This window comes from Microtus pennsylvanicus, chromosome 9 (assembly GCF_037038515.1).
Source record: "Microtus pennsylvanicus isolate mMicPen1 chromosome 9, mMicPen1.hap1, whole genome shotgun sequence".
NCBI lineage: Eukaryota > Metazoa > Chordata > Mammalia > Rodentia > Cricetidae > Microtus > Microtus pennsylvanicus.
Genome location: NC_134587.1, coordinates 106,380,026 through 106,407,612, shown reverse-complemented (window position 1 = coordinate 106,407,612; position 27,587 = coordinate 106,380,026). Strand labels below are relative to the sequence as shown.

General features: G+C 38.4%; 1 protein-coding gene and 1 pseudogene across 7 annotated transcripts; one reads left to right on the top strand and one right to left on the bottom strand.

Moving 5' to 3' along the window:
• Positions 1–5,221: 5,221 nt before the first annotated feature.
• LOC142857870 (uncharacterized) lies at positions 5,222–27,381 on the bottom strand. 7 transcript variants are annotated; one of them, XM_075986933.1, is made up of 6 exons: positions 27,276–27,381; positions 23,965–24,120; positions 20,220–20,321; positions 18,939–19,065; positions 18,674–18,734; positions 5,222–9,254 (listed from the first exon to the last, which is right to left on the bottom strand). In XM_075986933.1, the coding sequence occupies exons 2-6, from the start codon at positions 23,965–23,967 to the stop codon at positions 8,135–8,137; spliced, it is 1,413 nt and encodes a 470-aa protein (XP_075843048.1). In that variant the 5' UTR covers positions 23,968–24,120; positions 27,276–27,381; the 3' UTR covers positions 5,222–8,134. The 7 variants fall into 7 exon arrangements, with proteins under 7 accessions (XP_075843048.1, XP_075843050.1, XP_075843051.1 ...); XM_075986935.1 differs by lacking the exon at positions 20,220–20,321; XM_075986932.1 differs by lacking the exon at positions 23,965–24,120 and having other exon boundaries at positions 5,228–9,254; positions 27,276–27,369.
• On the top strand, positions 14,745–14,952 carry LOC142857871 (guanine nucleotide-binding protein G(I)/G(S)/G(O) subunit gamma-10 pseudogene; annotated as a pseudogene).
• Positions 27,382–27,587: the final 206 nt, after the last annotated feature.

Below are 27,587 nucleotides of genomic sequence, written 5' to 3'. Positions count from 1 at the left end.
TAAATCCTCCAACAACCATATATCAGGGACTTTAATGACTTTCAAATCATAGACCACAGAAAGGGTAATGTGGCATATTCATTTTTGCATTATAAAGAAATATTAGGAGCTGAAGTACTTGGTAGTACTGCTCCTGTTTAGTATTCAAGTTTGATAACTAGCACCCACATTAGATGGCTCAAAACTACCTGCATTTCCAGGCCCAGGAGATGTGATGCACTCTTTTGGCCTCCTTGATGTTGTATGTCAGAAGTATATGATCTGCTTTTATATTTTTATTTTACAGGGGGTACAGGTAAGAGATTGCCTTTAATCTCAGAAGACCTTTGAATATTGGAACTTTAACCACTTTTGAGATTATTATGGATGACAGAGACTTTTGAAGTTGGACTGAATACATTTTTTGCATTATGGTATGGCCATAAGCCTATGTGGGCCAGGGAATGGAATGTAGTAGTTTTTAATAAGAATGGTCCCCATAGTTTCATAGACACTATTTGGAAGGATTACTAGGTTTGATCTTACCAGAGGAAGTATGTTACTGGAGATGGGGTTTGAGGTTTCAGAAGCCCAAGCCAGGTCAAAAGTCTCTCTGTGGTCTCTGATCTGTGGATCCAGGTGCAGAACTCTGGGTTACTCATGAGCACCATGTCTGCCTTCAAGCTGCCAGGATCACTGCCATGATATTTGTATGGGCTGGGACATGACACAAGCTAGATTCATCAGAGAGAAAGAAGCTTCAGTTTTTTTTAAAAAAAAAATGCCTCCATGAAATCCACTTGTAAGGCATTTTCTCAATTTGTGATCATTTGGGGAGGACCCAGTATATTGTGGGTGGTCTGAGCAAGCAATGTGAAGAAAGCCAGGGAGCCACACTCTTCCAGAGCCTCTGTAACAGCTCCTGCCTCCAGGGTCCAGACCTACTTGGTTTCCTGTCCTGATTTCTTCCAATGATGGCCTATGATCTGGAAGTGTAAGCCAAATAAACCCTTTCCTTCCCAACTTGTTTTTTGGTCGTGGTGTTTTCGTCACAGCAATAGGAACACTAAGACAATGATAATGGACTAAACAAACTGTAAGAAAGCCCCAGTTAAATGCTTTCATGTGTAAGTTTCTGTGGTTATTGTGCCTCTGCACCACAACAGAACACTGTTTAACACACAATAAATATATTTCCTTTCCAGCATTTGTTTTTCACGATGGGTCTTACTATAGAACAGACTGTTTAGACCAGTCTGGCCTGGAGCTCATCATGATTAGCCTAACTCTGTCTCCCAGGTCCTGGAATTAATAACATGTGCTAATTTGTTTGTAGTAATATGGGGCGGCGGCGGGGCTGCGTCCCCCAACACCCCAGCCGCCGGCTTGGCTAGCTTATGCCCCAAAATAATTACACGGAAACTGTATTCTTTTAAACACTGCTCTGGCCCATTCCTATCTAGCCTCTTCTAGGCTAATTCTCACATATTAATTTAGCCCATTTCTAGTCATCTGTGTAGCGCCCCTAGGTGCGCTTACCGGGAAGATTCTAGCCTAAGTCCATCCTGGGTCGGAGCTTCATAGCGTGTGTCTTCCCTGGAGCAGGTAGCATGGCGTCTCTCTGAAGCATCTGCTCCAGAGAGGAGAGCTGTGGAGTCTGACCTCACTTCCTCTTCCTCCCGGCATTCTGTTCTGTTTACTCCACCCACCTAAGGGTGGGCCTATCCAATGGGCCTAGCAGTTTCTTTATTGCTTAGCTAATGAAATCAACAGATTGATATATGACACTCCCACATCACTTCCCCTTTTTCTGTTTAAACAAAAAAAGGAAGGCTTTAACCTTAACATAGCAAAATTACATATAACAAAACAGTTATTAAGTAAAAATTACATCAGAAACATTTATACATATAACAAAATTGACCTTAAAATCATACCAATGCAAATTATTCATACCTATATCATATCCCCCTTTAAATGTAAAAGAACGTTTTATAAACCATATTTGGGAACATGGGCACAGTTTTTTCTCTCCAAACTGCTTCCTGCTGAATGGGGGCGTCGTTAATTAGGTCTTTCATGGTATAACCTGTGTGCTAGTTTCATCTCAGTTGGCAGTTGGGCAAAGCAATTTTCTGAAGATGTTCACAGCAAACCTTCAGGAGGACGTGGTCCATCATACCAAATCGGAATAGAAGAAATGAACAGGGTCTCATCCTCTGTGAAAACAAAAGAAGAAACTCCTTTCCAAAGCATCATATCCTTAGACCCAAATTCTGAAATCGTAATACCCTTATATCCATTCTGGTTTAGCTTGGCAGCCCATGTAATGAAATGTCTCTCTGTACTTAGCTCCTTCACAGTCAAAAATTTTAAAGAAAACACAATGTACATAATCCAGACTCTCTGTGAATTTTTCATTTTTACGCGGCTTATTTTTATTTATATCTATAACTATCTGTACTCTGTCTCTTTAAAGACTTTACTTTTACTTTTTTCTTTTTAAACCATTAACTTTATTCTCTATATTCTTTTTCTTCTCTCTCCCAAGCCTACGTACATTCATCCAACAGTGTGATTCATTTAGTGGTCTGAATCTGTCCTATTGTGAATCTGCAATTTTTTACTATCCAGGAGCACTTTTGATTTACGCCTTTAAATCACTAGACGCTTAAGAATCTAAGCTGCGACATTTCTAGGTTAACTTTTTGCTTTTTGAGCGTATATCTGTAGACCAGGCTGTCTTTGAACTCTCGGAGATCCGCCTGTCTCTGCCTCCCAGGCATTGGGATTAAAGGTGTTTGCTACTACTCCTTGAACTCACAGAGATCTGTTCATCTTTGCCTTCTAGGCACTGGGATTAAAGGCGTGTGCTACCACGCCTTGAAGTCACAGAGGTTTACTTTAAGAATTTTAACTTTTAGTCTGCATATATTTTTAACACACAGTAAACCATTCAGAAATTTTCTCTGTCTTTGAATCTCTCTTTACTGTATATCTCTCTTTTTCTGACCACAAGAGCCTTTAATTTACCAAGCAATATCAGTAGGACTAAAGCCGTGGCTTTAACGGCTGGATCCTTAGCTTTCCAGCCTCATGGCTGAGGTACTGGCTGTAGCCATGTTTATAGCCACAACTGGCGTTTCAAGGTCCCTGCCAGCCAGCGAGCTACAACAGACAACACTCAAGTCCTCTCTCAGTAGCCGGCCCTCCTGCCTCAAACAGTCAGAGTTTGCCCTGGCAGGATGGCCCAGAAAGCCGGCATTTTTAAACAACACAGGTTTGTTCCTGCTAAGGTTGAAAACCGAAAAGCATGCGTTCAGCTTTTCGTCAACACCATTTAAGTGTTTCGTGGCAGGACCTCTTAATGAGCTGCAGGCTTTGCAGCTGAAGCTGAGTCAGGAAAATTTCAAAATGGAGGACGTACCATTTTGTGCTAGCTCTGGGGCCACCAGGTAGGAGCGGCACTCAGCACTTTAATTCTGAGACTGAGTGATGTGGGAGTGTCATATATCAATCTGTTGATTTCATTAGCTAAGCAATAAAGAAACTGCTAGGCCCATTGGATAGGCCCACCCTTAGGTGGGTGGAGTAAACAGAACAGAATGCCGGGAGGAAGAGGAAGTGAGGTCAGACTCCACAGCTCTCCTCTCTGGAGCAGATGCTTCAGAGAGACACCATGCTACCTGCTCCAGGGAAGACACACGCTATGAAGCTCCGACCCAGGATGGACTTAGGCTAGAATCTTCCCGGTAAGCGCACCTAGGGGCGCTACACAGATGACTAGAAATGGGCTAAATTAATATGTGAGAATTAGCCTAGAAGAAGCTAGATAGGAATGGGCCAGAGCAGTGTTTAAAAGAATACAGTTTCCGTGTAATTATTTTGGGGCATAAGCTAGCCAAGCCGGCGGCTGGGGTGTTGGGGGACGCAGCCCCGCCGCCGCCCCATATTACTACATTTGTTGGATAATTTTGTTTTTGAAAATGATGGATTATATGGGGATGAGTGGTTTACAACTGATAAGACTTTAGGAGATATGTTACCATTTCCCCAAGGCTCCTCTTCTCTGTTATTCAATTTTCTTCTTCTTTTCATGTGTGTGTGTTGATGTAGTACCAATTTTCCTCAAACTGATCGTGATCTTTAGCCTCTGAATCCTTTGTGCTATAATTTAAGGCATACACCACCATGCCTGGCTAGAAAAAAAGTTTTATTCTGCAGTTCTCTTTAATTTTTTTAAGTTATTATTTAATGTGTACGGATGTTTCACCTGTATCTCTGTACCCAGTTCATGCCTGGTAATCAGGGAAGCAAAAAGAGAGTGTCAGATTTCTTGGAAGTGGATTTATAGATAGTTTGAACCACCATATGTATAACGAAATGTACCCTGCATGCTCTGAGAGAGTCTTTAATACTATTAACTGCTGAGCTATTTCTTCAGCCCATGTTCTCTTTTCTTGACTATGTTTTCTGTTCAAGGCATGTTATGCCACTCATTTATGTTGAGCAAGGTGGCTTCTAACTCAGAGAGAATGGCCTTCCACCATCTTCTAAGTACTGAGATTACAGGCTTGCACTACTAAGACCAGCTGAAATTTTTAAAAATGACTTATCTTTGAATAATGAAAGAATAAAATGAGATTTATAAAGGAACCATTATTGTTTTGATGGACAGTAATACTCCTTGAAATTCTATAATAATAATAATAATAAATTGAAACTTGAAAATGATTTCATACATTCCCAATAATTGGGTTATTTTCATTGCTTTTTTAAATTTCAGTCACTTAAAAATGCTTGAACTGTGTGTGCATATACCCACGCCATGATGTGCATGTAACAGTGAGAGGTAATTTACAGGTGTCAGTTATCCACTTCCTCTACGTGAGTTATCCACGTCTCCTCTGTGAGGTCTAGAGATAAAATATAGGGAGTCAGGTTTGGCTAAAAGCAACCTCATTAGCCCTTGTTTGGATTACTTATGTATGTGCTGGCATTGGAGTGTGCACAGTCCAAGTGTAGATATAAGAGAAAAACTTGTAGGAGTAATACGGGTCTCACAGTGATTTAACTGAGGTCACCAGACTTAGCAGCAATCAATTTTACCCATTGAGATTTCTGGCATTCATTTGTGGTTCTGATGAAATGTTATGAACAATTGTTTAATCCTCAGAGTAAACTAACAGAATCAAAAGAGAGAAAGAACAAAGAAAAAAGAAAGACAGCAATATATCATTTTCATTTGCAAATATAATTTATTATTCAAACTCTCCTGTTTTTATCCATCCTTAGATGGCAATGTTTACAATCTGAAAAGACAATATTTTATTGATGTAATGTTTCAACTAATCTTTTTTGAGAATCAGTGAGGGAGCTCACTGGGAAATATCTATGGTGTGCAAGGCTTGAACCTGTCCTTGATATACATATAAAGATGGTAAAAAGTACACCCCACAAAATTGTCTTTAGTCTCTACATATCTGTCTCGACCTAAAAACTAATAATTACATTGGTTTTTACACACACACAAGCATTAACATATGCACATACACACACACATACAAACACATATGCCAGGCTTTTTTTTAAAAAGTAAATTCCATTGCTGTTGTGTTATCTGGCATATTTAGATAAATTCCATAGAAGACAGTACTTCAAGATGAAGTACCAAATAGATAATTAATTGGGACATGAAGACATATGGAACATCAAATAATATAACCATATCCATATCAAATATAGCTATGTTGTGTGACATATATGTGCTGATTATCTTACTTTATCATATCTCAACCAGAGAGAAGAAAATGCTGCTTCGGATATATGCATGAGGTATTTATTGTTTTTTATGTTCTTTTCTATTAAGCATTTTAACATTAACATTGTTAAAATGTGTAGAAAAATCAGTACACATTAGGGATACATCTTCTGTCTTGGACTTGTATTCAAGATACTGACACATGGATCAAGAGTTGAAATATATCCCTGACTACTTGCAGATATCCAAGTCAGGCTACAAGGGCCCACAGATGTGAGTCCATTTCACCTTGACTAAATGTTAGAGTTTGAGCTTATTCTTGCTCTCTCAAAGTGTTGACAACAGGTGTGGCTACAAACAGGAGATCTTGACCTAGGATGTGATGAATTAGTATTTTGAGTATAAAGGTGGATCTGCTGTACCTTGACCAAAGATCAGAAAATACAAGTCTATTCCTGTTTTTTAAGGAGATTGGCAGGAAGTTCCAGGGAGTGGCTGCCTGCAGGTACTTGATCTAGGGATGGATTGCTATGTGTCCTGTCTAAACAACAGGGTGCTTGACTGAAGATGCTATGTTTATTCCTTCTATCATGTTAATGAAGTCTGTTGCCTCCCCACTCCCTTTTTGGAGTAGGATATATATGTAGGAAATAAACACAGGTGATTTCAGTATTTACTGAATTTCCCTCCCAGTTCTTCTGTATTTTGTTTCTCTCATATCTCTGTTTCTTTTGTTTGATAATTCTAATCCTCCTGCTCCTACCCTGTAATGTGTGAACCCCTTCGAGGCTAGACCCCAACACCAGGCTAGGTAACAAAAAACAACATCTCAAGGGAATTTGTGAGTACATGAAAAACAAAACCAGAAACAAAATCCCAACACCCTTTCACAGACGCCGTTACTTGAAAAGTGTGATCACACACTGCCTGATGTTTAAATAAACAATGGATCACTTAGAAGATGGGCATCACATTCTATATATTGCAACAAAAAATTTATACCAACCAAGTGAAAGTGCAAAAGAAAAACAATAGCCACACAAGGCATAGCAGAACCACAAAATAAACTTCACTAAATGGATTTGCTACATGTACTGTAAATTTCATACCTACTTCAAATGTTTCAAAACACAAAGCACAACCACAATTGTTATCTTCACCACTACACTTGCATGAACATGAAAAATAATTTATATCTTTCAGGATATGATGAAAAAGAGATGAAACAACATTTTTTTCCTTGAAAGTGAAGACAACTTTGATTTTTAAAATCTTTGTGAAATCATTTACATGAATAGGTTTTACCTTGTATGAATCTTTCCTATTATCTAACATTAAGTTAACATATAAAGTTTTAAAAACATTTACAGGGTAGGAGACACGGCCACAGAGTTAAGACAGGCTCATTCCCAGGGACAAGGTCAGGTTTTTGACAACACCATGAAATTCCTCCTGCTACAAGACTACAGGGTCCAAACAAGCAGGCCTGGCCCTCATGTTACACTTGGGAATGAGCACAAACATGCATGTACCCACACAGAGACACACTGATATCACAACATGAAAATGAAAACAAATCATTAAAAAAAATTTCACTCATGAATGTTTTTTCCAGAGCATTCATTACTGTAACACAGGTGCTGAGGCATCTGAAGGTCTGCTTACGGAGTTTACCTTCATCATGAATTGGTTCATGTAACAGAAAGCAAGCATGCCGACTTGAAGTCAGAGAAATTAATCCTCAGTTGGTGGTGTCACTTGGGAAGATTTAGAAAATGCTGTCCTGTCAGAAGAAATATGTCACCGAGGGTGGATGGGCCTTAGAGTTTATGTCTGCACGCTATTTTCAGATCCCACTCTGTATTTCACGGTGCAGGTTGAGGATGTGAGTTCTTAGCTTTCTGCTGTGCCTACCACACCTGACAAATTCTGTCATGCCATTGTCATACTGATTTTGCAACCAAGGGCCAAATTAAACTCTTCTGTAAGCTGACTTAGACATGCTTATCAAAGCAACAGAAAAAGCACTAATACACATCCATAGTTTTATACCTGGATGAATTAGTTCATGTAATGGAAGAGAAGTGTGAAATCTAAATGGGTTACCTCTTCATATAAATTCATAGGGTCATCCTAATGCTTGAACAGATTGTTGACATCTGTCAGATCTTTAAGATCTCTTCTCCAGAATAATCTTGCCTAACTGAATGTAAATGTGTTGGCTAAAGATTTTACCGAATCCCTTATAGTCAGATTCCCTTCTGTACTAGTATTTTTCAGGTCCTCAAAGATTGCTGTGATATACAAAAGCTTAAACAGACCAACTACACACTAAAAGTTTTACTCATGTCAAAAGACTACCATGAAGTGCAAAGTTTCTAACAATGACTATATTTATGGGGTTTTTCCGCAGTATGATTTTCTTTTCTCATGAATTCGAAGATTACTGCTACATGCAAAGGCTTTACCACATTTAGGACATTTGTAGGGTTTCTCTCCAGTATGTGTTCTCTTATGTAGTTGAAGATGACTTTGACGTGCAAAGTCTTTACCACATTGACTACATTTGTAGGGTTTTTCTCCGGTATGTGTTCTTTTATGTATTCGGAGACTACTGTGACATACAAAGGCTTTACCACATTCATTACATCCATAGGGTTTCTCTCCAGTATGTATTCTTTTATGTATTCGGAGACTACTGTGACATGAAAAGGCTTTACCACATTCATTACATGCATAGGGTTTCTCTCCAGTATGGGTTCCTTTATGTACGCGAAGACTACTATGATGTGCAAAAACTTTCCCACATTGATGACATTCATAGGGTTTCTCTCCAGTATGTGTTCCTTTATGCATTCGGAGACGACTGTAACATGCAAAGGCTTCACCACATTGATTGCATTCATACGGTTTCTCTCCAGTATGTGTTCTTTTATGAATTTGGAGACTACTGTTTTGTGAAAAGGCTTTCCCACACTGATCACATTCATAGGGTCTCTCTCCTGTATGTGTTCTTTTATGCATTCGGAGACTACTGTTTTGTGAAAAGGCTTTCCCACATTGATCACATTTATAGGGTCTCTCTCCAGTATGTATTCTTTTATGTACTTGAAGGTGAGTGTGATCTGCAAAATCTTTGCCACATTGATGACATTTGTAAGGTTTCTCTCCAGTATGTGTTCTTTTATGTTTTTGAAGATAGTGACGTGCAAAGGCTTTACCACATTGATTACATACATAAGGTTTCTCTCCAGTATGTATTCTTTTATGTACTCGGAGACTACTTTGATGTGCAAAAGATTTAGTACATTGATTACATCCATAGGGTTTCTCTCCAGGATGTGTTCTTCGGAGACTACTGTGATGTACAAAGGTTTTACCATACTGTATACTTTCATAGGATTTCTCTTCGGCATGAATTCTTTCTTGCCTTTCAAGATGCTTGTGATATGCAAAGTCTTTGCTACAATGAGGATATTCAAAAGTTTTCCCTCCAATATGGTTACTTTCATACCTGCAAAGATAATTGGCAAATGAAAAAAAACTTTACCATATTTATTACACTGATGAACCATTATAACTGTATGAATTTTACAATTTGATCTAATTGTATAAAGGAATTAGAACTTAAGGTTTATAGTTATGGTGTTCCCCTTCATTAAGGGTTGTTTTACATATTTGAAGATGTCTGTGATGGTAACAACCTTTATTATATGGCCCACATTTATAGCATTATTTTTTCCTAAATGAGATTTTTTCACATATTTAATGAGAACTAGAGGAATTCAAAACTTTACCACACTTTTACACCCACAAGTATTCCTATATTGTGAGTCATACTATGTAGTGATATTTTGTTTTTGTTTTAACAAATAAAGCTTGCCTAAAGATCAGAGTGCAGAGTTATGCAATCGAGGCCAGGCACTGGTGGCACACACCTTTAATCCCAGGACTTGGGAGACAGAGGCAGAGGGATCTCTGTTAGTTCAAGGCCACCCTGGGCTACATGAGATTGAATTTGTCTAAAAGAGAAACAAAGCTCACACAAAGGTGATCCCAGCACTTGGGATCCTATACCTTTAATCCCAGCCCTAGGGAAGTCAAGAAAGGAATGATATGTCTTGATGGAAAGAGGACTATAAGGCAGGAGATGGGAACTCAGTGCAATCTGAGGTTTGGTGGAAACAGATGGAGTCTGGAGATGTAGTCTGAGGATAGGATTACCCGTTCAGTCTGAGCACTGTGCTAGATTTAAGGAGATTCGAGGAAATGATAGTCTCATATGGCATGCTTTCACCATATGTGAAGCAGGTGTTAAACTCATGGTCATCTTGTAATAGAACTATCCCTAAAGACTGGAAAGACTTGGTTAAAGTAGTCTTGGAGGCTGGTCCACAATTACCATGGAAGACCTGGTTGAAAGAAGAGGCTAAGATGATTGAATAACAGTGTAGAACTACAGGTATGGAAATCTCTCAAGATTAATTTCTTGGAGAAGGAGATTATGTGAATATAGAAAGGCAAACCCCATATGATGGCCACATCCTGGCTTTATGCAATGCAGCAGCTTTCAATGCTTGGGAGGTAATAGAAAATGTAGGAAAGAAGATTGCCTCACTTACTGAAGTCATACAGGCCCGGAAGAAACCTTCACTACGACAATCTTTGATTTCTTACAAAGATGGGCATCAGCAGTAAATAGAATAATATCAAATTTAAAAGGCAGACAAAAATAATTGAATCTCTGGATTTTGAAAATATTAATTCTCAATGTAAAATGATAATTAGGTCTTTAAAGGCAAGACCAGAGTCCTTGGAGGAATGGATCCAAGATGCAATCGCATGACCATGATGATGCTTGGATAGGAGAGGTGATTTCCAGAAGTTTGAGGAAAAATGGAAATGTCAAGTGTTTTAATTATGGAAAACAGATTACCTTAAAGGGAACTATAAACAGGATATTCCTAGACATTTTTTTTCTAAGCATAATTCAAACAGAATGCCCCTCCCTTTTGGGTTATGCAGAAAATATAGCATAGGTAAGTACTGGAGCAATGAATGTTGATTAATGAGGGACATTCAAGACAGCCCTTTGCCATTGGGAAACTCCTTGAGAGGCCTTTTGCAGGCCCCTAAACCAAATTTGATACAGTTGTTTCTTGTTATTGTAAAGGAAACTCCTCCTCAGAATAACTGAAGAACCTAATGCATATTATAAGAAGTCATACTGTTCTGGATGATAAAACAGCTATAGAAAAGAGAACAAAAGTTCAGAAAAAACATAAAGCGGGTATTTTGTCAAACTTCAATAAATGAACAAAGACTAAAGTTAAAAATACAAATAAATAGGGGCTGGAGAGATGGCTCAGTGGTTAAGAGCACTGGCTGCTTTTCCAGAGGTCCTGAGTTTAATTCCCAGCAACCACATGGTAGCTCACAGCCATCAGTAATGAGATCTGGTGCCCTCTTCTGGTCTGCAGTCAGAACACTGTCTACATAATAAATAAATAAATCTTTAAAAAATACAAATAAATGACGTCATCATTGAAGATTTTTTAGACACAGGTAACAATAAGTGCACCAGAATCTTGGCAACCAAATTTGCCTCTTCAGGATGTATGTTCAGTTTTTAGGGATCAGAATTTTTCTCAGATAAAGCAGAGCATGAGATGGGACAAATGTATAGGATCAGAAGGACAGAGAGGGATATTAAAATCATATGTGACTAACAAAGCAATGAATTTGTGGGGACATGATTTGTTATAACAATGATATTCAGATCAACATTCCTCCAATCTTAGAAACAAACCATAAATTAATGTATGTTTCTGGTGAAAATATTACAAGATATTATAAAGAATTGTCACTGACCATTCAGGTTGTACAAGAAGAGGGCACAACAGCTGCTGATCATTCAAAGGTATTAACAGCTCTACCTTTAAAATATTTGGCAGACAAACCTGTATGGACTGTGCAATGGCATTTAGTAATAGAGAAACTGCAGGAATTAGAACAGCTGGTAAAGGAGCAATTAAATGCTCAGCATATTGAAGGATCAAGCCCTTGAAATTCTCCTGTATTTGTTGTTAAAAAAATAAATCTGGAAAATGAAGAATGGTAACAGATCTAAGAGCTGTTAATAGGTGATTCAGCCAATGGGCTCTCTACAGTCTGGCATTCCTTTGTCTTCCCTGTTGCCTAAAGGATGGCCTCTTATAGTTACTGATTTCAAACACTCTTTCTTCACTATACCTTTATAAGAAAAAGACAGAGAAATTTGCCTACACAGTGTCTGCTTATTATAAAAATTCTCAGCCTGCTAAGATATCTCAGTGGAAGATTCCCTCCCAGCAAATGTAAAATATTTTGTATGGCAGTCATTGGAAATGATACGTAAGCAATTTCCTGAATCTGAAGTTTATTATTACATGGACATTTTGCTATCTGGTTCAAAGGCAGACACTTTAGAAAGAATGTTTGAAGAGGTGAAGAAAATCTTGCCTTGTTGTGAATTACAAATTGCTTCTGAAAAAAACACAAAGAGGAGATTCTATTAATTATTTAAGCTATAAAAATACGCTTGCACTGGGCTGTGGTGGCGCATGTCTTTAATCCCAGCATTTGGGAGGCAGAGATAGGTAAATCTCTGTGAGTTTGAGGTCAGTTTGGTCTACAAGAGCGAGTTCCAGGACAGGCTCCAAAACTAGAGAGACTCTGTCTCAAAAAACCAAAAAAAAAAAAAAAAAATAGGTTTACAAAAAAATTAGACCCCCAAAAGGTGCAAATTAGGAGAGATCAATTTTAGACTCCCAATGACATTCAAAGATTACAAAGATTACTAGGCCCAATATTTATGGCCCAATAGGATAGGCCCTGAGGAACTAAGTAATTAGTCAAAACCTTAGATTGTGACAAGAACTTAAATAGTCCCAACTGAAACTGAGACAGAATTGGCTTTGATGAAAGAAAAATTACAGAAGGCACATGTCAATCATGTGGATCCAAAACTCAACTGAATTCTGACCATATTACTCTCCAAGCATTCCCCTATAGAAATTTTTAATGCAGATGGAAATATTATCTTAGAATGGACCTTTTTACCATATAAACCAAGTAAAAATTAAAATTTATGTATAAAATGTCTCTGAATAAATTCTAAATGAAAAATTGATATTACTGTCAATAAGCAGGAAGTGACCCAGCAGAAATTGTTGTACCATTCACTGAAGATAAAATTGACAAATTTTAGGCAGAAAGTGAACCCTGGCAAAGAGCTTGTAATAATTTTTTTGGTAAAGATTTACAACAAATAAAGCAAAAGCAAGGGAATCCAAGATATTAAAAGAACTAGCTGAATCCTTCCTCACACTGTACAGGAAGCACCAATATCTGGAGCCCCTACATTCTATACTGATGCAAATCATTCAGGAAAGGCAGGTTATACATTAGAAAAATTAAGTAAAGTGGATCTAAGCCCTTATGATTCTGTCCAAAAGTAAGAGCTATATGTGATTCTCATGTCACCAATGTATTTTAAGGAATCTTTCAACACAGTTACTGGTTCACAATATGCGGGAAAAGTTGTTTTGCATATAGAAACTGCTGAATCTATACAAGATGATACAGAATCGACTTTATTTATTCAGTTACAAGAAATAATTAGGAATAAGAGTCATCCCATATATATAACACATATCTGATCCTATACTGGTCTGTCAAGTCCTCTAGCACAAGGTAATGCAGAAACTGATCAATTATTGATTGGAAATGGAAATGTGCTAGAGGCCTCAGAACTTCATAAAAAGCATCATGTCAGTTGGATGGTAGTAGCACAGGCCTTTAATTCCAGCACTTGGGAGGCAGAGAACTCTCTGAGTTCAATACCAACCTGGTCTATAGAGCGAGTTCTAGGACAGGCTCCAAAGATACAGAGAAATACCATCTCGAAAAACCAAAAACTAAAAATTATGTCAATAGCAAGGTTTAAAAAAAAACAACCTTTTTTTTTTTTTTTTTGGTTTTTCGAGACAGGGTTTCTCTGTAGCTTTGGAGCCTGTCCTGGAACTCCCTTGGTAGACCAGGCTGGCCTCGAACTCACAGAGATCCGCCTGTCTCTGCCTCCCAAGTGCTGGATTACAGGAGTGCGCCACGGGCAACATGCCAAGGAAATTATAAGGAAATGTCTTACTTGCTCTTTGTATAACCAAACTCTACTACCTATAGGAAGTAACCCAAAGGGTACTAAAAGGGATAAATATGGCAGATAGATGTGTTTTATTTTGTAGAATTTGGAAGAACTAAAATATGTAGTACACTGCACCATTGATACCTATTCATGTTTTCAATGGGCAACTGCTTTAAGTTTGGAAAAGGCTCATTTGGTAATCACACATTTGCTAGAAGTTATGACCATTATGTGTATACCTGGACAAGTAAAAATAGACAATGCTCCAGTAAATGTCTCTAAGAAAATGAAACAGTTTTTTTGCTTATTATAATATAAAGCATATTACAGGCATACCACACAACCCTACAGGGCAGGAAGTTAAAGAGCAATCAAGTCAAATTCCAAAGGATATGTTGAATAAACAGAAAGGGATGATAAAACCCCCAGAAATAGATTGCATAATTCTTTATTAACTTTGAATTTTCTAAATGCTAATGAGAAAAGCACAACAGCTGTGGAGAGACACTGAATAGTAGAAAAAGCTATGGAATTTAATCAGTTGGTATACTTTAAAGTCATGTTGACCTCAGAATGAAAACCAGGATATGTTTTATGCTGGGGAAGGGGTTTTTGCTTTTCTTTCTGAGCTATGGATACCATCAAAATTGATAAAGATCTATTGAACAAGAGATATTTCTTAATTAGAAGAAATGATAGTTCATCAAGTAGCATGTCCATTTAATCTTAACTAACCTATAAAACTAACAAATGCTTTTCATTTGATCAGATATAACTTGCCAAAAGGAAATGTTCCAAAAATTAGGGTTGGTAGCTGCCATGTCTTCCAGGGCCAGTGAAAGTGCCCTGCAGTGCATAGTGGAGGAGCTCAAGCTGGAGGCTGGCACCGAAAGGATCATGTCTCTCACAGGCAGCCACAGAGCTTCATCAGTACTACATGCAGAATGCCTGCAAGAATGTCCTGCAGCTTGGCATTCCAGTTGGAAGCAATCCCTTCTGGGCACCCAGATCCTGTGCTTTACTGTGAAGATCTCCAGGAAGAAGTTCACTGGACTGCAACCAGGCCCCAAGAAATCACTTTCTCTGTTGCATGGATCTAAAGTCTACAGAAATCATTTTTTTAAAACCTCACCACCAAATTTACTAAGCTGCATCTCTTCTGTTGTTCTGCCTGGGAAATGGGCATGTTTTACTTAGTGGGTATTTGCATTTTAGGAGGGAAATGCTTTATTTTCAAAAACTGAGTATTTGTAATCTTCCTACTTTTATTTTATACTCTAATAAAATTTGTTCTTAAGAATTTATAATTACTAAATGAAGACAAAGTATAAAACTGGGGGAATAATCGATAGCAGATTTTTTTTTCTTTTTCGAGACACAGAGGGTTTCTCTGTGGTTTTGGAGCCTGTCCTGGAACTAGCTCTGTAGACCAGGCTGGTCTCGAACTCACAGAGATCCGCCTGCCTCTGCCTCCCGAGTGCTGGGATTAAAGGCGTGCGCCACCACCGCCCGGCATAGCAGAAACTTTTTAAAGGAGAACATTTTCATTTCTTAATGAGATAAGGTCTTACTTTGACAGTAATCTTGGCAGATTCCTTCGCCAAGTGAAAAGATTGATGTAATGTTAGGCTCTCCATTCTGGGTGAGGTTGATTGGATCTTTCTTTAGTTCCTTTAGTTCACAATTTATGATTGTGTTTGTAGCCCTTAAAAAGTGCTTATGTCTTTTAAAAATGTTTAAAATGTGAACTATATTCAAAACATTGTAATTGGTTATAAAATGTAAAAATATTATAACCTAAAAGAATTAATGTCACAAGTATTTTATTGGAGTGATGTGCCTTTGATTTAATTGGGGAAACTTTTAAAAGAAAAATTTTTATTTATAATAATCTTTGAAGAATTTGGATATAAAATTTTTCCATAGTTAAAAAAAATAATGTTGGGAAAGGGTTTTGTTTCTGTTTTTTCAAGAGTATATAAGACATTTAAAGAATCCGAAGAACACTGGACAAATGAGACATCTGAAGAAACAGGAAATTATCCAGAAAAAAATTCCCAAGAAAAAGAGTAAGTTGGCTTATTGGTATATCATATTTCCAACCAGATAGAATTTTCATAAGTCTTCCAAAATGTTTGTTTCTGCTGTTCTCTACTGACATATAATGCAAACGGTCTTTTTGTACCCCCAGTCCAATTAAAGATTAAAATTGGCTTTGAAGTTGGGGTGTGGCTCTCTCCTTCTCTAAACCCAAGCATGCATGTTAAAGTAATATCCAAAAATCTCTGTCTCATGTCAGAAGAGCTACCTGATAAGGGACAGAAGAAAAAAAATTAAGGACTATCTTATTTCCACTAATCTCAGAATCCTTTGGTTTTATATTAACTCATTAGCAGCTTTTCTTATGGCATAAATATTATATCAAAATTTATAAGATTAATATATATGTATTTTAAAGTTTTTGTCATGATATTAATATAGAGTACTAACTAATTCTAGACAAAGCCTTCATCTACCTTCCTGCACATGATTTTAGGTTTCAATCTATCAGTTTTCTACAGTGATCCACAGCCATACCTAACAGTGACCTTTGAAGTCTCCAAAAGGAGGAGGGGCTCCACAAGGATGATTCCATAAGGACTATGATAACACCACCAAGCTGAAAAACGCCATCTAAAGATTGGCTTTGCACTACAAATGACTCAGAGCAATTACAAGTTGAGATGAACCAACCTCATAGACTACTCTAGCCAGGACTTGAGACAAGCCCTACACTTTCCCATTACACAGAGACTAGACAACAAATGATACAGCTACCTCTCCCAGGACTTGACAATTAACACAAATTTTTCTTTTCAGGATCTCCTAAAGATGCTCTTGCCCCCAGACAGCAGTAAGTAAATTAAGAACATGTCCACATTCCCAAGAGGTGGGGTTGGTGGTTTTAAATTATACTATGGGTTATGGTTATTTGTCATTGTTTAAGGGAATTGATTATAAGTTCTTATTGGTAATGGTCAGGAGAAAAACTAAACAAAGGAGATTAGATTCAGGATTCTTGTTTTGAAAAGAAAAAAAGGGGGATGCAGATATAATAGGATAAAAGGTTAGATTATTGAATCTATTTTGAAAATAAGAAAGGGAAAAGTATAGATAAGATAGAAATGTAGAATATTGAATCTACTTTTAAAAAGCAACTATCAGATTTAATTATTTCACATTGGTTTGGACTTTTGTATATTATATAAAAATTTTGTTTATTGATACAAATTTGAGACTAATTTTGTTAGAACATACTGTACATGCATTTCTGCTCTTGTTCAAGGTATTGTACCTATACAGCTCATTTAACAATGTAATGCAAATTTCTAGTTCCTGAAATTATTACCAACTATTTAAGATAATAAGGAAATGCAAGTTAGCAATTAGTCACCTATTCCAATTGAACTTGAGTTATGTTTTCAAGGTCAAGCGGATATATTTTAAATGACAGGTCATCTTCAAGTACTTCAGAGATCTACAGAATATGGCATTTAAGATGCTTTAATAACATAGGCTCTTTTTTTATGACAATGAGCCATGTCTGCTCCTTGTAGTATCAATCTACTTCAGAGAAGATAATGGGCGTCAAAGAAACTCTACATAGTGTTTACTTTCTTTGTGGCAAAAGCCAATGGGTTAAAAAGTGCTTTTGCCTTGATTATTGATGATATGCTGTCCTAATTGGACAAGCCGGATACAAAAGAGAATGACTACAAAACTTTGCCAAGTCAAGGAGAGATAGTCCTTCAAAAATTCTGCTTCATAGAAGAGTTTGTTGAATATTCTAGGCCTGTGGGCCAAAGATGGATGCCCCAGCATTGCTGAGGAACCTTGGGTGACTGTCCAGGCAGCCAATTGCTTTTGTCATTTCTCAGATATTTTTGGAAGTCACTTGATCACACTTCCTGTTTACTCAGTTAATATTTCCTTCTGGGTCTCTGAGGGAATTAAATACTAGATAGTTACAGTTATAGTTTTTCTTGTTTGCCTGACTCAGAAAAGAAATTCACTAAAGAAGTGCAAGAGATATCCAAAAATAGTTTTGCATGGTAATGCAAGTTAGAATGAATTATGTACAACACTTTGGACTCAAGAAGATAGGATAGTTATGTAGTATTTTCTCTAAATTTTTCAATTGCAAATGGATTAGACATTATTGATATATTTATTGTCTGTATATATTATATAGTTATGTGTTGATGTATTTATTGTCTGTATATATTATATAGTTATGTGTTTATTAAATACAGTTTTTCTTATATTTCTTTTCTTATTTTAGACCAAAAAGGGTAAATGTAGCATCTTTTTTTTCTAAATGAGGTTTTTCACATATTTAACTAGAACTGGAGGAATTTAGAACTTTACCACACTTTTACACTCACAAGTATTCCAATAGTGTGAGTCATAATATATAGTGATATTTTGCTTATATAAATAATGCTTGCCTAAAGATCAGAGGTAAGCCACTAGAGGTCAGAGAGTGGTGGCTCACACCTTTAATCCCAGGACTTGGGAGACAGAGGCAGAGGGGTCTCTGTTAGTATAAGGCCACCCTGGGCTACATGAGATTGAATTTGTCTAAAAGAGAAACAGAGCTCACACAAAGGTGATCCCAGCATTTATACTGTTGCTTTTCTTTAAAACTTCCAGGACACATTAAATTTTCTCCATAGGCACATTTGCATTACCTTTCACATGGGAATTACCTTTTATGTCTTCTAGAACTTTGACAATGTTCTTCAATAATACAGTCTTCCCAACTGTAGCCTAAAATATAGTATCAGAAAATGTATGATAAATTATTAGAAACTGTGTAATATTTAAGTTGCTATCTTCAGTGAACCTTAGAACCATGCCTGATGTATTCACCTCATTCTTCCTCTTTCTCAACCAAAATTACAGAAGATTACCAATAACCAAGAAAGAGTTGTCCCCTTATTTTAAAACATGAAGGAAAATTCACAGTCTTACCTATAGCAGTGAGGTTCCTGTATGTTTCCAGCATCACATCTTTATAGAGATTCTTCTGTAAAGGATCCAGCAAAGCCCATTCTTCCCCAGTGAAGTTAACATGCACATCATCATAGGTCACTGCACCCTGAAATATCCCATGCATGTGTGTAACAGAAAGCAATGATAGTGACAATATTGTACATGTACACTTCCTTGAAAATATATAATTCTGGTGCTCCCCACACTTATTCCATGATACAGAATTTCTAATGTAATCACTAAGTCATTTTAGAAAGAAACCGAATATTGAGGTTCACACCTGCCGTTTCTTCACTTTGACTAGAAGAAGCCTTGGGAAAGAAATGCGAATTAATAGACATAAGTAGAGAGATAGCAATCAGAGCAAAGGTGCTGAGTACATTTCAGAGAAACTGTATGAAAACTTACTAACTAGAAAAAAGATAGCCAAGCTGGATGCTGTTGCTCAAGATTTTTATCTTAGCTTTCAGGAGGCAGAGGCAGGTGAATTTAATTGAGTTGGATGCCAGCTTGGCCTATGCAGTGAGTTCCAGGACAGACAGAGTTACATACTAGTAAGAACCTGTCTCCCCCATAAAAATCAATTTAAAAAATGGTAGAAAGAACCCAGAGATATGTACTAAAGTTCCTACGAAGACTTACGCATTTATTCCAGTTCCAGAAAATTGAAGTGTCCCAGTTTAAAGTGTATCAATAATATTACTAAAAGGGAGTGAATGGTTTAAACAGTTACGAATGAAAACATCAGCAATGTAAATGTTGATCATAAACAACACAAGACAGGAGAATGGGCTCAGCAGTTAAGTGTCTTGCTGGTCTTGCAGATAGGTGAGCTCAACTTACAGTATTTACCCAGGGGCTCACAGCAATCCGTTACTCCATGTTCAGGCATTCTGAGGCCACCTTCTGATTACTCTGAGGGCCAGTTACACATGTGGTGCATATCCATGCATACAGGCAAAAACCTCATATTTGTTCAAAAAAATTCAAAACAAACACAATAGGTAGAAAGAATGTGACACACTAGCAATCCAGTGACTCAGCAGACTATAGCAGTATTCACAACATCCTGGGAAAGAGAATGAGACCCTCTGCCAAATTTCAAAATTCAAGATGTGGGTGAAACTCAGCACAACAGCATATGCTTGACATGTATAAAAACCTATCTTCCAGACTCATCAGTCACTAATATAAAAACAAATCAAAAACAAAACAAAACAACAAACAAACAAAAAAAAAAACCCAGGCATAATTGCCCACCTTTAATCCCAGCATGTATAATCCAGAATCATTGGGATCTCTGAGGTGAGGCCAGTCAGTCTGGTTTTCAGGACAGCCAGGGCTACACAGTGAAAGTTTGTCCTCAAAACAAAAAGAAAAATAATAAAAAAAAATCAGGTCTGCAAAATGGCTTTGAATAAGCAAGTGTTTCAACTGTATCTTATGTGCTTTAGTGATACCGTCTATAGTGGTGGTGAAGTCATGGCAGCAGGACACAAAGAACAGGAAATTGATTAAGGATGTAGACACTCAAATCCCATCCCCTGTGAAGAATTTTATCCAGAAAGGCTCCTCCTACTAAAGATTCCACAAGTACCCCAAAGAAAGCCACCAAGGAGAGACCAGTGCTCAGATACATTATACTATCTCATGGGTTTTTCATTCAGTTAACTAGATTCTGACCCAGGTCACTACAGGTTTATAGTCAACCCATGATGAAATGTGTTCAACATCAATGTCCATAGTTTTCAATAGTTCTTACACTGTTCAAATGTCCAAAGTCTCTTCTGACACTAAAGGCAATTACTTGACTGTGACATTTTGTGAAATCAGAAAAACAAGTTACATCTTCCCAACACACACTGGCACAGAATACCCTTTTCCATTCCAAAAGAGAAACGGAGACCAATGAGGAAGACTATAGCAAGACTGAACCCCAGCAGGGCAAACACCAAATCTGGTAGCTCTGTCTCAGATACATGGGGCTTCAGTTTCAAAGGCCTTTGATGCCACATTTCCCCCGCAGCTTTTCCTACATCTCTCTCTTTGGTTACTTCCACGTCCTATGTGCAGCTCTGCATGGCAGATGTCTCATTACTTAGGTATCTCAGCATTTTGTCATCTGAAAAGGCAACCCAGGCGTCATTCTCTCAGCCTTCTGCAATGAACTGTAGTAATCTCTGCACTGGGGCTCCGACTCTGCCAAACATAGATGCCCGCAACAGGGCTGAACTGAAACCAGAGGCTAAGAATCCATGACCTAAAATTTTTATTCTTTTTTCTAGAACCAGCACAAGTTTGGTTTCTAAATTGGGATGGACCCTGCTAAGCGTGGACCACAGCTTGTAGCAGGTTTTGTATGAAACTGCTTCCTGGGACTAGGAATCACTTTGCCTAATACTTCCATCAACTGCAGACTTACTAGAAAGGAGTCTTACACTTAGGGATCTTGCTAGGCTTCCACTGTAGAGCAATGGCCTTCTCTTTAATGGTGATAATCTCTTTGAAAATCCCTGCCTCTGTTTCAGTACTTGACTGCCATTGGACCTACCTTTTCATATTCATTTATTTAGGCCCCACTTGTTACTATCATTAGTAGGCATCCAGCAATCTAATATGCCATAAGAAATACACCCATAAGTTTTTAATTTGGGGGCTGGAGAGATGCCCCAGTGGTTAAGAGCATTGCCTGCTTTTCCAAAGGTCCTGAGTTCAATTCCCGGCAACCACATGGTGGCTTACAACCATCTGTAATGAGGTCTGGTGCCCTCTTCTGGCCTGCACACACACACACACACACACACACACACACACACACACACACACACACACACAGAATATTGTATACATAATAAATAAAGAAACATTTTTTTTAAAAAAATTTAATTTGGCCTTACTCAATTTCTTTGGGCATGGAAAAAATTAGAAAAAAATTGGACCAAAATACCACTCAAGGGACCTACCTCTAGCTTAATTTTTCATGAATCAATTTCCAACGGAAACCCTATCATCTTGATCTCCACTGTCTGTATTACTCTCAATTCCCAACCTCCTGGCCAATAGACACACTAATATAGGTTTGTGTGTCTCTGTGTGTGTGCAATCTAATGAGACCTCAGCCCTAGACAAAGTACTACAGAAAACAGTGACTGTTGAGAGGGAGATTTATGTTTTCCCAGGGATGAGCTTCCTAGTTGGCTATCTAAAACAAAGTGGTCTGTCCTGAAATCACATGAATACAAGAAACTCCAAATGGACTCAGCAACTTATATTTAAATATTTATGTACACAGAAGTATAAATATATATGCAAAGATAATAACAAAAGAAGAAAGAAAACTAATTTGATGCAGAATCATTGGGAGGCATGAAGTGATTGAAGAGAGGAAGCGGAAGGGAGTTGTAATGTATTTATATTTTAAATAGGACTTTAAATATTAATCATGGGACACAGTTAAATGGAGAAATCTCAAAAAATGAAATACAAATGGCTGACAGACATTTAAAATGTTAAATATACTTAGCTATTAGGGAAATGTACATTATATCTTCTCTCTGATTTCATCTCATCCCAGCTAAATAAACAAACAAAAAAATGGCAAGTGTTGGCACTGATTTGCAGAAAATGGAACTCCATTTTAGTACTTGAGGATATGCGAACTGGTGCAACCATTTTAAAAATCAGCATGGAGCTAACTCTAGAAGTACCTACCATATGAACCAGCAGTAGCACTCATATATATACAAATTACATATATATGTACATATAATTTATGTGTGTGCTATGTGTATATACACACACATATATATGTACATGTACATACATATAAATGTATGCATACACAAAAGGGAGTCCATATCCTGTTCTAGAGACTTTTGCTTATCCATGTTTATTATGATTATATATACAATAGACAGGAAATGGAAACAACCTATATTTGCACCAACTGTTGAATAAAAATTGTTAAAGTCATACTGGATAATGAGATAGAGAGAAAAAGAAACTATGAAATTCACAACTAAACAGAAGGAGCTGGAAAACGGTATTTTGAGAAAGACAACCCAGAATAATGAAGATAAACATGACATATTCTCTGTCACTGTGAAGGTTAGTGTTAAATTTTCATATATGTGTTTCAATTGTAATACCAACATGGTTCATGAAATTACTAAAATGCCATGGGGATGGCTATGAAAAGAGGGGAGATAGAATGTACAGATATATGGTGAAGAATGGACTAAAGAGGGTTAAACTGAGATGGGGGAGTGGAGGTAGGGGACAGGAAGGAGAAGGGAAAAAGATGAATAAAAAGACGACCTTTGAAAAAGACATGGAAATTTGCTTTAACATCACTAACACACACTCACATAGAAAGATACAAACATGATACATAGGAAAAGAAATGTAGAGAGAGGAGAGAGAGAATTAAATGGAGTGACTCTGAAACCGAGCAATAATGCCCCTACTGGAAACCAGAGGGTAACAAATAAATCTATGCCATGTATAAGTTGCTTCTTTTGGAGTTCTTGTTAATTAGGTACCAAAGACCCCTCAAACATTACATTGTATTGCTACTGCTTTTGGCTATCAAGAACTTGATGATAAGATCCTATTGCTGAAGACACTATATGTTTGAGTCAAGGTCATGGCAAAATCAAAGTGGTAAAGAAGCAGAATCTTTATCCCTACTGACTTGTTTTCATGGTGGTGGAAAGGGTCTATGCAAGCTACTAGAGCAGACAAGTAATCATCAGTCATGCCCAACTACAGACACTTCAAGCTACAGTAAAGGTTGGCATGGCAAGACCAGCCCACTAGTGCAATAGTAGCACAAACACTGTGGGAGTAAGTACCACTTCCTGACTGTATCTAAGTCCTTCACAGGATCAAATGCATTACTGACACCACTATCAGACTAAGAACCTACTAGGCAGGTCATTGGCCTTAGGAAAGAATATTATGCTGCTAAGTGGACATAGATTTAAACTGACTCAAAATAACTTACCATTATATCCAGAGAGGAGATATGGGCAGGAAAAAGGGTGGCTTCAGCTGGCGATCTGTTGCAGAACTAGGTATGAGCTGCAGGGGATTAGATCTGGGGGAAGAGAGCACACCTCTGCCTTTTACACTCTTCCTGCCACAGCTTCCACAATGATCCCTGAGAATTAGGCGGGGATTGAGTTATATATGTTGCTTTAAGTCTGAGCATTCCCCAATCACTTATCCTCTTTACACTGGCCAGTCATGTACCAACACATTAATCATAATCTAATTCAGTTAGAAGCATTTAAGTGGAGAGATGTGAGTTCCATTGGTCTATGGATACAATGGTAAGTCATCTTTCTGGCCATCTATGGATATGCCCAATAGATGGAATAAATGCATGAAATAAACACATAAGCAGTGTGTGTGAATAGCACAATGGGTGTGAACAATGTCTCTGTTTGTTATACAACTCTCTTAGGCTTTCCTTTCTAACTCTACATGGAGTAGCATACCTAGTGCTTTGGATTTGACACTAACTTTTAACTCTGCACAGTGCACGGATATAACCTCAGCACTCACTAAGCTGTATAATTTTGATTTTAGAAAATTTACTAGGCTATGCTTCATAATTAGGTCCCTTGGGGGCTGAAGATGTGTATAAGCCTGCTTTGTTCTTTTTACTCAACCAAGACAAGAAAATATCAAACAAACAAAAAGCAAACCCAAAAACTAACCACTGAGGAAAGTTTGATGAATGTATTATGAGGATCAAAGCCAAGTTGTTCTCAGGACATTGCCAGATCATCTAAAATTGATTACCTCACTGCTCATTGCTACTGTCAACTACTGTCAAATCAGGAAAACTTTACCCTCCTTCTTGCCCATCCTGTGTTTTGACTATGCCTACTTTACAGCAGGTCAGCGAACGCAGTTCTTACACACGTCCCACTTCGTGTGGGAATTTGCAGTGTAATCTAGAGAAGTTGGAGGATACTCATTCACTGGTCTGTTTTCCTTCTCACAAACCAATAAAGGTCCAGCCTGGAGGGAGTGGCAGGACTGTCCTCCCAGCACTGGGCAGCAGAGCAGGATTAAATGTTCAAAGCAATCCTCAGTTACATAGTGTGAGGCAAGCATGAGCTACAGGAGACACCGAACTAAACCAGAGGTTCTCAACCTTCCTAGTGCTGTGACCCTTTAATACAGTTCCTCATGCTGTAGTGCCCCCCTCCAACTATAAAATTATTTTTAATGCTACCTCATTACTATAATTTTGCTACTGTTATGAGTTGTTTTCCAGTGGTCTGAGGCCACTGCTATGACAGGGTCATTTGATACCCCAAAGGGAGCCCTGACCTTCCCAGCATGAGAACTGCTGCTCTAATTTGATATAAATCAATCAATCAATCAATCAATAAATCATAAGAAATAAGTGGAATGGAATTCTTAATGACCACAAACATTGGCAAATAGAAACAAATAGATATTATAGCAGTAATGCATTTAAAGAAAATGAAATTTTATTTTTTTATATTTGTTTATTTATTATGTATACAATATTCTGTCTGTGTGTATGTCTGCAGGCCGGAAGAAGGCGCCAGATCTCATTACAGATGGTTGTGAGCCACCATGTGGTTGCTGGGAACTGAACTCAGAACCTTTGGAAGAGCAGGCAATGCTCTTAACCGCTGAGCCATCTTTCCAGCCCCCAAGAAAAAGAAATTTTAAAAATGATACTGATACTTAAATAACTTTTTAAAATGATTAGATAAATGATTAGATTGGAGGGATATTTAAGTATACTGACTTTGAAACAGAGTAGACACTTCCCTGGTAGAGAGAAGGCCATTAATAAGACACTGTATGATTTTGTCCCATGTAAAATGTTAGCTGCTGATAGCTGTAAGCTGACACAGATTCACAGTCAATGATTGGCCTGTGTCTCAAACCTCTGAGCTGGCCTAACTGTGTTATCAAGAACTGCACATATCTGCATAGAAGAGAACCCTAACTGGAAACTGAATAATCAGTAGTTCAAGCTACAACTCCTTAAATTGTGCGCCCACCAATCCACCAATTCTGTCTGTCTTTATTCACATGGAAGAAATTAGTACATGCTGGAAAGCTGCCCAGAAGGTCACTCGCCCTGCCCTCTCAGATCCTTCAATATGATGGAGACCCCTGCAGCTCACTGCCTTAAACCTCAGCCTGGGATCTAGCTATTATCTAGTCTGTCTCGCCCTGCAGTGCGCATGGACCACTGTTCCTCCTCTTCTGACCTGAAGGGAGAAGCCATGCTCCCTATGCAAATCCTTTTCTCGTTACTGCGATGGACACTATTTGACTCCCGATGGTCATTTTAGGACTCTGTGGTGCAACAAACCTTTAATCCCAGGGTGAAGAATAGTCAGTCAGGGTGATAGTAAAGGCAATGCTACCGACAGGATTCAAGTTCACTTCAATCAACACATGAGAACTTGACTCAAAACCATTTTCCAAAAAGACTGGAGATGCAGCTGTTTTAGAATTAATGTGCCTTTATAGCACAGCAGACTTAATGTTGGTTGTGACCCCGTAATGGCCCCTTGAGCAGCCTGTTAGAGGCCTGGTCTTTGATAGGGGTGGGAGACTTCAGGCGGGTTGTAAATCAGGGTTGTCTCCTCTGTTGTGGGAATGTAGATAATCCCAGCGAACAAACATTTACATCTTATCATTTTAATCTCTAACAGGTGCGATTAGCATAGTACTTATCTTCGGGGTATTACCTAAATTCTACTTTCTGTGACTTAAAGTCTTCTTGCAAACCATCAACTCTTCTACCATTAATTCCACTCTTCTACATCGCAGTTTAGCAGTGGAGACACCGTTTACAAGCTTCACAAAATTATTCCAGACGCATCCTAGAGTTAAACGCTAAATGTGCAGAACTTATGGGAGATACTAGAGAGACCAGAGCTCTCTGGGTTTGACAACTCTGCTTTCCATAGCAGCAATACGAGCACTACCGGAGCCAGAATTTCACAGTGACGTCAACAACTGAAGCACCATTGCCCTGCACAGATGCAGCCGGCAGAATGAAGGTATTCAGAGGCTGGTGCCCAGCCCTGGGAGTTGCAAGGCCCACACAGGACCACAGAAGGACCACACAGGGCACACAGGCCCTGGCCGAATTCGGTTTGGCCGCTGGTTCCTACCCAGCCAGGGAAAGACCCACTTCACCGACTCCCAAGGATCACCCCGCCACTCCTCCCCATCTGAGGACAGCAGCCCCTCGCTCACTATGCCCTGCCGCTCCTCTCTGTCTGGGGACCGAGGCCGCTCACTCACCATGGCGCTGCTGCTTATAACGCTTTTGCTCTCTCCACAAGTGAACACACAAGCAAACGTCCTACTCTCTCCGCACAGGCGCTCAGAAAGCAGCCTGGCAACCGGAAGAACCCTCCCATCCTACTGGCGGGTCTGCTGGTGGCTCTGATTGGCTGGTGAGGTCTGAGACAGGTCTGAGTGAGCTGAAAGGCTCCGACACAATGATTCCCAGCCCTGGCATTCATCACAAGCACAGACTGATTTGCAGCAAACTGAACAGCAAATCTCTTGTTAATATATACCAATTGGTAAGAGACTAAACCGACAACGTTA